The sequence below is a fragment of the Typopeltis vanoorti genome, chromosome 5, assembly GCF_054136105.1.
Source record: "Typopeltis vanoorti isolate ZY-2024b chromosome 5, IOZ_Tvanoo_1.0, whole genome shotgun sequence".
Taxonomy (NCBI): domain Eukaryota; kingdom Metazoa; phylum Arthropoda; class Arachnida; order Uropygi; family Thelyphonidae; genus Typopeltis; species Typopeltis vanoorti.
Genome location: NC_143553.1, coordinates 47,037,384 through 47,049,876, shown reverse-complemented (window position 1 = coordinate 47,049,876; position 12,493 = coordinate 47,037,384). Strand labels below are relative to the sequence as shown.

Below are 12,493 nucleotides of genomic sequence, written 5' to 3'. Positions count from 1 at the left end.
AAACAACAATGAAGGAGAATGCCATGTTTGGTTGGTATATTTGAATTACTCAAATGTGTAAATATGTGAACCATCATGAATAAGTCATGTCAGAATGAGAAATGTAAAGGAAAGAATAAGTGTGGTAATTAACATTTGTGATATGTGTCCTATAAGTTGCTGGGTAGAGTGAAGATCATGTGATCTTATAAAGTCTAGACATAAGTGAATTTATGATGACATAATTAAAAAAAAAAAATGAGGAAGGGAAAAATATGTATTTGCAAAGTATAAATAACTAATCAATAATAAACAGCCACCATATACATTTAGTAGCTCAGTTAAACACTATAGGGGAGGCTAATCCAATGAACTAATAATGTTGATCAGGTGATTTATTTAGGAGTGGCAGGAATACATGTGGTTTGATGGAGCAGCAAATCATCTCATAAAATTTGTTATGCATGTTAATGTGTATTTCTCTGATTTATGTATATTTCTTTTCATTTTGTAAGAATTTTCTTTTGTTTACTGAGACTGAGTGTACATTTTATGCAACAATAGGATACATAATATCTGATCATTATTGGAATTATCCACACTTTCAGGAATCCTACATTCATTAGTTTTTATTATTATTATTTTTTTTTAGTGTCAGCAGCTCTTCTGTCTTATCAATAATAGATATCTCATATATGCTAGTATTTTGTTGTAGATCAGCAACTTCTTATAATACACAAGTATTCATTTTTATTCAGGAAAAGATAAATTTTTACTATGTCTGTAGTTTCCAAAGACTAGAATAAAAATATCTCTATACCATTCAACAACGTTCCAACCTCAACAGATGCTATACTGCACAAGGAAGAAAAACAAGTAGCTTCTTTTATCACTAAATGCAGTAAATAGACGTTTAACATTGTGTACTATATTTAGGAACAGTTAGTGTAATTGGAAACAACTCCAAAGACATACTTAATGGAAAAACACCCCCACAAACTATACTGCATGCATGCAAACAGAACATATTTATTGTAGCAGTAAACATAGCAACTAACTAAATACGTTGGTCCTAACATCCAGTTTCAAATTTTCAGCTCCAGAAAATATGTGTAACAGCTGTTTATAATACAGTCATTGAATACAGAAAGCACTCAATTTATGTAAAGCAAAATGAATATATATAAAAAAAGCTTGAAATCAGTTTGAATTGCATTTCATATATTCGATATCATTATTATTACTCAAGACCAAATGGAGTCAAAGGCTCATCTAGGAGGTCCTTTTAGCATACACACACACAGCTCATCATACCCTGCTTTAAACACACTCAATTTCTCTGCAGACACAACACTCTCAGGCAAGGTATTCCAATCATTCACAACTCTGCAAGAAAAAACCTTCTTCTCACTCCCCTACTCAAACCCTCTTTATATAGTTTCCAGGGATGATCTCTGGTTCTCCCCTGATCTCCCACTATTTTCTGTAGAACCTCTCCAATATTGATCCTATAACAATCCCTTACAAACTTGTAGGTCTCTATCATATCTGCCCCTGTCCACCAGACTCTGAAAGTTGCATCTTCTGAATCTTTCTTCATACTCGACATTCCAGAAGTTAGAAACCACCTTAGTCAGTTGCCTCTGGTCCCTTTCCAACATCTCTTTGTCCTTCTCAAAACCAGGTGAACAAATCTGGGCACAATAGTCCATGTGTGGCCTAATCAAAGCCTTATACAATGGAACAAGAATCTCCCTACTTCTACAAGTCAGTGTCCTTTGCGTCATTCCCAGAAGCCTTTGTGTTGTTTTCACAATTTTGGTTATGTGTTCCCTAAATTTCAGATCCTTATCCACTATCACCCCCTCCCCAGACCTCTTATTTCCTCCACCTCCAACAATATATCCTCACCAAGCATAAATTCTGCATCCCATCTTTGTTTTCCAAATTTTAAAACCTTACATTTTGCAACATTGAACTCGCATCCCCATTCCCGTGCCCAATCACTCACTTTATTCAAGTCTTCTTGTAAAGCCAAAACATCATCTACTCTCTTCATGGTTCGTCCCAACTTTGCATCATCTGCAAACAACTGAATATCTCCATTCAAATCTTCATCAATATCATTAATATACAAGTAAACAGCAATGGCCCTAAAACAGACCCCTGAGGCACACCACTAGTAACGTCCATATTGCTCCCCCATACACAACCTGTTGATACCTATCAGATAGCCAGTCTCCAGTCCAATGCACCAATCTAATATCCAACCCCATCCACTCTAGTTTGACTATCAACTTATCATGCAGAAATCTATCAAAAGCCTTTGTGAAATCTAAGTATATCACTGTGTATCCTTCTCCGCTGTCCATGGAAGCAGTCTCCCTATTGTAATAAGTAAGCAGATTACTAAAACATGACCTCCCTTTAGCAAATCCATGTTGTCCATCAAAGATAATACCATTGTTGTCAGCCCAATTCTGGATCTTGGTTCTCACAAGCTTCTCCAACAACTTAACCACAACACCTGACACACACAGATAGGTCTATAGTTTGATGCTTGAGTTCTATCACCTCCTTTATGAAGTGGCACAATCTTGTTCTTCTTCCACTCCTTAGGAACTTGAACCAGTGCAAGACTTGTATTAAAAAAATACATCAAGGCTGCCGTCAACTCCCTGGCACATTCCTTCAGAGTACATTGTGATATATTATCAAGTCCCACAGTCTTATTAACAGCTAGTTTACTCAACTACCCATACACTTTTTGCTCACTTACAGTCAGTATCTCCTCCCCATCATCAACTGTTCTCAATCTCTCCATGAAGTCACATTCACAAGATTGAAAGACCTTTATGAACTGTTCATTAAGTATCTCCACCACACCTTCTGCAACATCTGTCTTTATACCATTTTCTCCAATCAGTGTCATCCTTCCATAATCATTCTCTCTTTTGCTGGCTACATATCGAAAGAACTCCTTAAGATTTTTTTGGCTTCATTATCTAACTGCTATTCATATCTCTCTTTAGCCACCCTCACCAACCAAGTCACCCGCCTTGGTTGGTCTTTGTAGTCCTCATGGAATTGATTATTCCCACTTCTCTTATGCTGTCCTTTTTCTCTGTATCGCATGCAGACACTTAACAAAAGCTAATTTTAAAAATAAAATTTAATATTTTTAACCACATCGGATAGTGCTAATGATATCATTTTATACTATGAAAAAAGTTCTTCGAAATACAGTTCATCCTTTAAATGACTGTCTAAATGAGGATCATACGGAATACATTTAAAAAATCTAGGATGAATCTTCAGACTCATCATGACCTCTCAAAGGAAGTTTTTGCTTAGCCAAATAGTATACAGCATCAATTAATCTTTTTAAAATTATCTGTATTTTTCTTTACCTGTTCATTATGACAGGTAACTTCAGTTTTTCTTTGTTTGTCGATGATAATGTCAATTCTTTGTTTTCCAACATATTAAAATGTAAAAGTGACTGAACATGTGATTGGGAGTGCTCATGTTTTAACAGCACTTTATCATTTTTTAACAACCCTAATCATTTAACAGCATTGCTGCTGTTAAATGATTAAGGTTGGAATATCCATACTTATTCCAAATGTCTTTCTTTCTGGAGAATAATAAACAAGGCCAACAAAAAAGTCTCGACTGCATTTCACATCCAGTTAACCATTCTACTATATTGTATTGTGAAATAAACAAGTGTCTCATGTACTCAGTTTTTGCATGAAGAGGACAAGGCTTACCTCCTTCGACTACAGTCATACAACCATCAAAAGTTTTGTCAGAAAATGGGACATTAGATTGTCAACACTGTTTTCTGTTATAAATATGGCAAAAAGTTATAAATTTATGGAAAATTATATATTAAAAACTTGCCTACCATGTCAGTTCACACTTGAAGCACGAAACAAATGAAACTCAGAAAACAAAAACAGCAACTATGACAAATGACAATGTTCAGTTGGATTGGTTGATACAATAACCAATCACAGCCACTGGTTTCTAGGTGCCATTGTCTCAGCACTCACCCTTCTTCGCCTTCTGGATGGTTTAAAACCACTGGAACACTAAGAATTCGACCCATTGCACCATCTGTATGTCTGTTCAAAGGGCTCAAAGGTGTATGTATTTGTAACCACACACACCCCAGGCTATTAATGTGAATGTGATGCAATGTTTATGCATTGAAGAGTGTCCTTTTCATGAAGCATTAGTATATTGTGTTTAATTTTAGGAATCATGCAAAGCCAAGAAACAATAATCATGGGAGTCTTCAACGGGAATAAATGCAAAAATATAATATTGGTGATATTGCTATTCTGTGGATGTGCACTGCATGCCTAGCACAGCACTCAGAATATTCATCCCTGATATATAAAGTTACATTATGTGTTCATCACAGCTCCCAAAAAGTGTTATCAAATCATTAATTAATAGAACACATAACATGTGCTCCATCTCCGTTATGTTTACAACAGCTTTTCACTGTCAAAACCTTAATAGAATTAAATGGATACATCCCTTGTCAAATCCAACGGACAATTCACTCCCACACACCTAACGATTCTTTGCTAGACTGCAGGGGTGCCCATCCTATATATTTCTGGCATCTATTGCAGAATTTTTAAGAAATTTCACTTCAGTCCCACATATTTTTCTCATTTTTACCATATACAAAAAATAAACCCTTAGCTCTGTCTAGCTGGTGTTTACCAGCTCCCTTGTTAATATAATTTAGCATACTTTGAATAACAGACCATTCTGTGAAAAGAAAAAAAAAAAAAAAAAAAAAAAAATAGTGAACATCAGTACCGCACTTGAATACCTGAAACCTCAAAAGTCTGATCTTGCAGCATAGTATTGATACCAAACACAATATCCTATGGAATGAAGCTCATCTTTTCCATAGAAGCAGGTTTAGATATGAATGTTCTCTTCAAAGGAAGTTGTGAATCTTTTTTACATGAACAAATCTAAATCAGAATGATTGGCTATCTCATAAAAGTTTGAGAGAGACTCTCATTTTATGTAAATATCAAAAATAGTTTTTTTTTATTATTATTTTTTTTAATATTAATGCTTTAATATTATTTCTCTAGCATGCATCTACCATTTCACTGGTAAACTGATCATTGTATTTACCTTGTATGTCCATAACTTTGAATTGCTTTTGTTCCAAACACTGACAATGTATTATATTATAACTAAGATGAAAAGCCAAACAGCTATTTTATTTTATTTTTTCTGGCAAAGTTAATTAAATTAAGAGGATAAAAATCCTTTATTATTTTACGGCCAGTATGCGAAACTCTAAGATCGAAAACTATGATCTAAGAGTTTCATGCTGAAGAACTATCGGCGAATCCAAGCATAAGTGACCACCTAGTAGTACAACACTAAGGCAACTCGAAGCAAAGGTGGAGCAAGCTCCCTCACTATCCTTGATATTTTCTCATAATGTAAAACCACACAGCTCCTAGGAAATGTAATACTGCTTTACATTATGAGGAGGGGTCACTACCCAGACCAGTTTCAACCTTTTTTGAGGTCTCATCAGTGTGTAGCTAGATCTGGATGATATCAAAGTTTAAGTAAAAAGAACTTACATACTTTCACTATACAAATACGTGTTGTACTACCAGGTGTCTTACTAGGTGTACTATCAGGTGTACTACCAGGTCACTTACACTTGGATTCGCCGATAGTTCTTCGGCATGAAACTCTTAGATCGTAATTTTCGATCTTAGAGTTTTGCGTGCTGGCTGTAAAATAATAAGGGATTTTTATCCCCTTAATTTAATTAACTTTGCCAGAAAAAAAAAAAAAATAGCCATTTGGCTTTTCGTCTTAGTTATAATATAATATAATATATGGGCACAATGTTCTGGCATTCGTATAGTGAAGGTGTGTAAGTTCTTTTCACTTAAACTTTGATATCATCCAGGTCTAGCTACTCACCGATGAGACCTCAAAAAAGGTTGAAACCGGTTTGGGTAGTGACCTCTCCTCATAATGTAAAGCAGTATTACATTTCCTAGGAGCTGCTTGTTTTTACATTATTAGAAAATATCAAGGATAGTGAGGGAGCTTGCTCCGCCTTTGCTTCGAGTTGCCTTGGTGTTGTATTAACCTCCTATTTTTCTACACATAATCACCTCATGATTCCATCTTAATCAGGATGAAACACCCTTATAAATTGATCACTGAACACCTCAACAATGTCTTCTGCAGCAGTTACCATTCTACCACTTTCATCCTTAACTTCATCTTACTATGATCATTCTTTCTTCTACTTGCCACATATCTAAAAAACTCTAGTGTTTTTCTTTGCCTGATTTGCCAATTTCTGCTCATACTCTACTTTTGTTTTCCTTACTGAGTCACTCTCTTGGCTTGTTCTTTATACCCTTCATGTGACTAATTATACATTACTCGTTTTGTATTTCCTCCAAAGTACTTTCTTTTTCCAGATTTCATGCTTAAGTTCCACATTCATCCATTTTACACCTAACTTATCCCTTTTGGGCTTTGGAATACATTAACACATTGATGCTGTTATGTATTTCTTTGTCAGTTCCCATGTTATAGCTCCATGCTGTCTCCTATGCTTGTCATAATCACCAGTCTTATAATTCCACATATATCCTTTCCTCACAAGAGTCTGCATATGACTAGCCACAACACAGGTGATTACTTCATGATTGCTTTCACCAACTGGAAGAAAGTATGAAACCCTTCTCACAATTACATCCTCAGATGAAATGATCAGATCTAGATCTGATCATTTTTATGGGTTTATGGGTTACAAAGGCTAATTGAGAGGCAGAAAAGAGGAAATATGTCAGAAATATATATGTTATTTAAAAAAGGGTTTTATAGGATGAACACAGAAGATTATTTTCATTACATGAGGCTGGAAGTAAAGAGAACATGAGGTATTCACCTTCTGAAATTATGTAAACCTATGCTAACCATAAATGAAATGTAGACTAGATTTTTTTGCTTGGAGGGTTATGAATGGGTTGTCAGAGATAGCTGTGAATTCTTCAAGGTTAAATGAAATGTATAATAGGTATTGTGTGAATAATGGTTAGTATGGGCCCTCCCACATGAGTTTTATTTTTTGCTTGGAGGGTGGTAAATGAGTTGCCAGAAGATTTGTGAATGCTTCACTGGTGAATTAGTTCAAGAAGTGTGATAGGTATTGTGTGTAAATGTTGATTAATATGGGCATCCCATGAAGAGTCATTGACTTCCTGGAGATGCCCAAGAAAATAACAACAACAATACTAATAATAATAATTTTGATTTAAGGTTAAAGTAATGGAAGTGACACAAATGGACAGACTGAAGAAAGTAGAAACCCCTATTTGGAATGTTTATACTAAAATAATTGAAGACGTTGAAGGAAGAGAGGTATTGTAAGATTTTTTTTTACTCACTAATATTGTATTGTTAATAAGAATTTTACTAGAAAGAAGTTAATTTTTGATAAATAAAAGTAATATATATTATTGTCTGCCAAGGCAATAATATATATTACTCTCCAAGTAAAAAACCTAGTTCTAACACCCCTACTAACCACACTCTTGCCCAGCTTCCATATATGGCCCCTAGTCCTCCCACCACCAATCCTATTCTCAAAAATATCTTCTGGATTAATCCTATAGAAACCCTTCAGTAATTTGAATGTCTCAATCATATCACCCCTTTTCCGCCTATCAACCAATTTTTACAACCCACAAATCTTCAACCTGTTCTCATAAGGTTCATTCCACAGACCTGCTGTCATCTTAGTCATTCGTCTCTGGATTCTCTCCACCTCCTCCCCATCAAGAAGAAACCCTGGTGCCCATATCTGGGCACAGTAGTCTAGATGGGGTTTTATCAAGGCTTGATATAGAGGAACAATAACTTGTTTGTCTCTGCTTGTTAAAGTATTTTTCAGCAACCAAGTGATTTGATGAGCTATTTCGGCCACTTTTGCAATGTGCCCCCTAAACTTCAACTCCCTATCCACCAACACTCCCAAATCCCTGTCCTCATCAATCTCCTGGAGTACGGTTCCACCAGTGTGATATACTGATGCTAATCTTTTCACTCCAAAATGCATAACCTTACACTTTGCCACATTAAATTGACATCCATTTTCCCTAGCCCAGTCCTCCAAACTATCCAGATCATCCTGCAAAATTTTGACATCCTGTGCACTCACAATTGCTCTACCCAACTTTGCATCATCAGCAAACAAGTGAACACTTCCTCTCAGATCATTTCCTATATCGTTAATGAACAAATTGAAAAGTAGTGGTCCAAGAACAGAACCCTGTAGCACACCACTAGTCACAAGCCGTCTTTTGGACTCCACTCCTGAATAAACCACTCTCTGGTATCTCATTTACAGTTTACAGTGATACTAATGGGTAATGGGTTTACAGTGATACCAGTAGAATCACTGTAAACCCATTATCCTTATCCAGTTCAGCTGTCACTGTGTTATAAAACGTGAGCAAGTTACTGAGGCATGATCTATCCTTCATGTTGTCTCCCATACAGTATCCTATTTTCATCTGTCCAGTCCTGTATTCTTCTCTTGACTAATTTCTCCAAGACCTTGACAATGATTCCTGATATGCGAATCGGTCGGTAATTTACAACAGCAGTCTTGGAACCTCCTTTATGCAGTGGAACTATCTATTTTCCCCTCTTTCCACCCCCACGGGACTAACCCAGACCCGAGACTCAAATTAAACAAAATGGTCAAGGGTACTGACAATTCTTTAGCCGCTTCATGTATGGCACGAGTTATACCATCCAGTCCCACAGACGTATTGACATTGAGGTTTTGCAATAGACTACTCACCTCCACTTCGTTCACCACAATTCCCGTATAATCTATTGGTTCATTCATTTCTGCAATGTCACCACCTGGAAAATATATTCTTGCAAAGTGCTCACTCAGTAAATCAACTATATCAGCTGATTCGGTTACCTCCCCACCATCAGCATTCTTTAAAATCATTCTGCCATATACATTTTTTCTTTTACTTGCAACATACTGAAAAAACTGTTTAAGATTCTCTTTAGCCTGCATAGCCAATGTTCTTTCATAATCCTTTTTTTGCTTTTCTTACCACACTTGTTACCCTTCTGGCCTGCGATTCATGTTCATGTGCCTGCAGGTCACCTTTCTCCTTGAATTCCCTCCATAGTTGTTTCTTTTTTTGCAGCTCAAGCTTAACGGTGTTATTCATCCATTTAACCCCCACTTGATTTATTATTCGGACTCTAGGTATACAGTCAGCCATTGCTTCATGCAAACACTTCTTTACCGCCTCCCATGCACTATCAACTTCTAGCTCTTGCAGTTGTACATGCCATGGCACTGAACGAATCAATCTCCTAAGCTTGTCATACTTACCAGCCCGATAATTCCACATGTACCATGTCTTAATTGTAAAATCCGCACCTTTAGCCACCTCCCAAGTCAAGACCCTATAAAGATTACTTTAAAAAATGTTCAAACAGTAAAGATGTATTGAAAACTTAACTGATATTTTGTACTGAAAATAAGTCACCTGATTGATTAGCATTTCTGGTCTCCAACTAATAGCTTGCAGTTTGAATTCTGCTGTAGACATGGATGTTTGTAATTGTCTTTAAGTGAGGGAATGAATTTCATTGCTCAATGCAAGACCACTGCATTGCTTACTGGATGCCTGAAGTAGTTTTAAAAAAAAAAAAGTTCCATGTTTGTATTCTAAATCCAGACTATTTAAAAGTCTTGAATAAATAAAAAAATACAAAAAAACAATAATAATAAAAATTAACAAAACCCTTAGCCCCATCCATGGTATTGGTGTAGTGTAGGTTTACAACCTTTCATAATTGGGAGAGATATAAAAAAAAGATGAAAGGCCTTGCAAAGCACACACACCCACCCATTTGGTCATATAATTCTATGTATTATGGGAAATGCCACTACCCTGACCTGTCTTGACCTTTATTGAGGTCTCATCAATGGGAGCCAGACTCAGAAAAGATACCGAGGTTGAATTAATGGAGTGGTCATCTGTTTCCCATATGCACATAATAAAAAGATTTTTCACCATATTAAAGTTCTCTGGATTAGAGATAAGAAGTCTTTTTCATTTGGTTGCAAATTAGGTTAAAACTTGCCAAGAGAGAGATAAAGGCATTTATTGTAGTCATTTAGCCTCTGTACAAGTAGCCTTGTCGTGAATATACTTCACATGCAAACTTTGTTTGCTTACACTTGGATAAAGGATAAAGCAAGAGTATTATATATCATTTCTTGACAAGTTTTAATCTAATTTGCAACTGAGAGAGGGAAAAAAAATTCTTTCTACATCTATCTCTAGTCCAAATAATTTTAAGATACACCTTTCTACTACTTGTATATGGGAAATTGATGAGTCTGCATTAATTAAACCTTGGTATCACTTCTAGATCTGACTCCCAATGAGACAGACCTCAATAAAGGTCGAAACTGGTCTGGATCCTCCCATAATGCATAGCATTATACATGTCCAAAAAAGTGTGTGCTTTGCATTATGGATTCAAAAGCATTTAATGTGAAATCATTAGTTTATATATACAAGTAGTCCCCTATTCATGAAGATAATTCACATGAAAACTTTGTTTGCTTACTCATGGATAAAATAAGAATATAATTTCTTGCCATGTTTGAATACATTTAAAAGTTAACATATATCACATGTCATGTTTACAAACTGAAGTCTTGTTCACAGCTTTATATATGCATAAGAATACACACTTAAAGGTTCAAAATAACTGACAAACAATCCTAAACATCTAATATGAGATAATGTATATTATAATAGCATTACTTAAAAAATTAATAATAATAATTTGCAACTGATTATGATAATCACTTCACAAAATTTACATATTACTATGCTGTCTTAATGCTTGTTATATTGAACATTTCTGGATCCAGTTAAACTGACTTTTCTGAAGCACTTTCATTTAATTCCAGGAGAGACTTCATTGTGATGACTAGTGTCTGGCCTGGAAGGCAACACTAAATTAAAGGGAAGCTCTTCAAATTTGCATAATAATCAAGACAGCGTCATCCTCAAAACAGACAAGGGATATACCATAGCTGTCTTAAACATCATTGAGTATGATGCCAAAATATCATCTGTCCTGCTTATTTAGAAATATTGTAGAATGTGATCCTACACGGTCTTCACATAATCAGACTGATGATATATACTCATGTTCATAGAAACTGCATCACCTTACATAAATATAGTTTTTGTAGTTAAATGGTCATTCTCCTGGGTTTATCATTAGATATTTTGTTGTACTGTATCATCTATCATTCCCATAGGTTTCTGTATAATGTAATTGCTACTATTCTATCAGAATTTTTTATGCTATAAATAGACAGCAAGAGCTAGTTTTCATATTTGTGTGCTGAGATCGGTATGGCTAGTTACGTGCAGTTAACATGTTGCAGAAAAAGTGTGATTAAAGCTTTGAATAGAGAAGGCTATTCTTCTAATTAAATAGCTAAAAGGGTGTTGTGTAGTCAGTCTACTGTGCTAGCTGCTATCAAAAGTGAAGGAAACCAGATGTGCTGAAAGGAAGAAGGGGGGACAGGAAGAAAGCCACTGTCTACAGATTGAGTTCTAAAGTGACTCTGCCTCAAAAATTGCTGTGCATCATCTGGAGAACTGGAATGGGACTGGGGAGAACAAACAGAAGTTTTGACAAGCTATGTAACTGTCAAGAGAATACTCATTTGACAGAGACTGATAGCCAGGTGCCCTAAAAAAAAAAACCTTTGTTAACCAAAAAAATGTGATTGGCTTGGTTAAATTGTGCAAAGAACACATTAAATGGACCTGTGACCAGCAGAAAAAAAGTAATTTTTTCAGACGAGAAAAAGTTTAACCTGCAGAGCACTGATGACAGACAGACAGTTCAAAAATGATCAGGGGAAAAATTCGACCCCGATTATCTGGTGTCAACAGTCAAATTCTCAGTCAGGTGATCTAGGGCTGCATGTAATATCATGGTGTTGGTCACTTGCATTTCACAAAAGGTTCAGTGAATACACAAGTATATCACAGAATTTTAGAAGAAGAATTGCTGCCTACTATCAGAGACCACTTTGCCGTAACAACAAACTGCATCTTTCAGGATGACTCTGCCCCTTCATAGGGCAAAAAGTGTAAGTAATGCTATTATTACCCTAAAATGTACCAGATGAATTGAGTTGAGTACTCAAAAAAGCTTTAGTTTTTGTTGCGGGTGAATAAGTGGCTCAGTGAACATCAATTCAGCAACTGTGATCCTGGCTGTTTCCATGGCCAGGAAACAGCCTGGATCTCATTTCCATTGAGAATTTGTGGTACTAAACGGAGACTGAAATACACAAGAAGAAGACAGAAACACTTCGGGAGTTCCAAGAAGCCATTATAAGGGTACGGAA

At 35.8% G+C, this 12,493-nt stretch overlaps 1 protein-coding gene across 1 annotated transcript in view; it reads left to right on the top strand.

Annotated features, from left to right (window-relative positions):
* LOC150106359 (fucose mutarotase-like) overlaps positions 1 to 12,493 on the top strand; it is a 177,135-nt gene that overhangs the window by 133,278 nt on the left and 31,364 nt on the right. Inside the window, exon 4 of the mRNA XM_090392402.1 lies at positions 7,324 to 7,425. Within this exon, the coding sequence (XP_090248528.1) occupies positions 7,324 to 7,425 (102 nt within the window). The remainder of the gene's footprint in view (positions 1 to 7,323; positions 7,426 to 12,493) is intronic.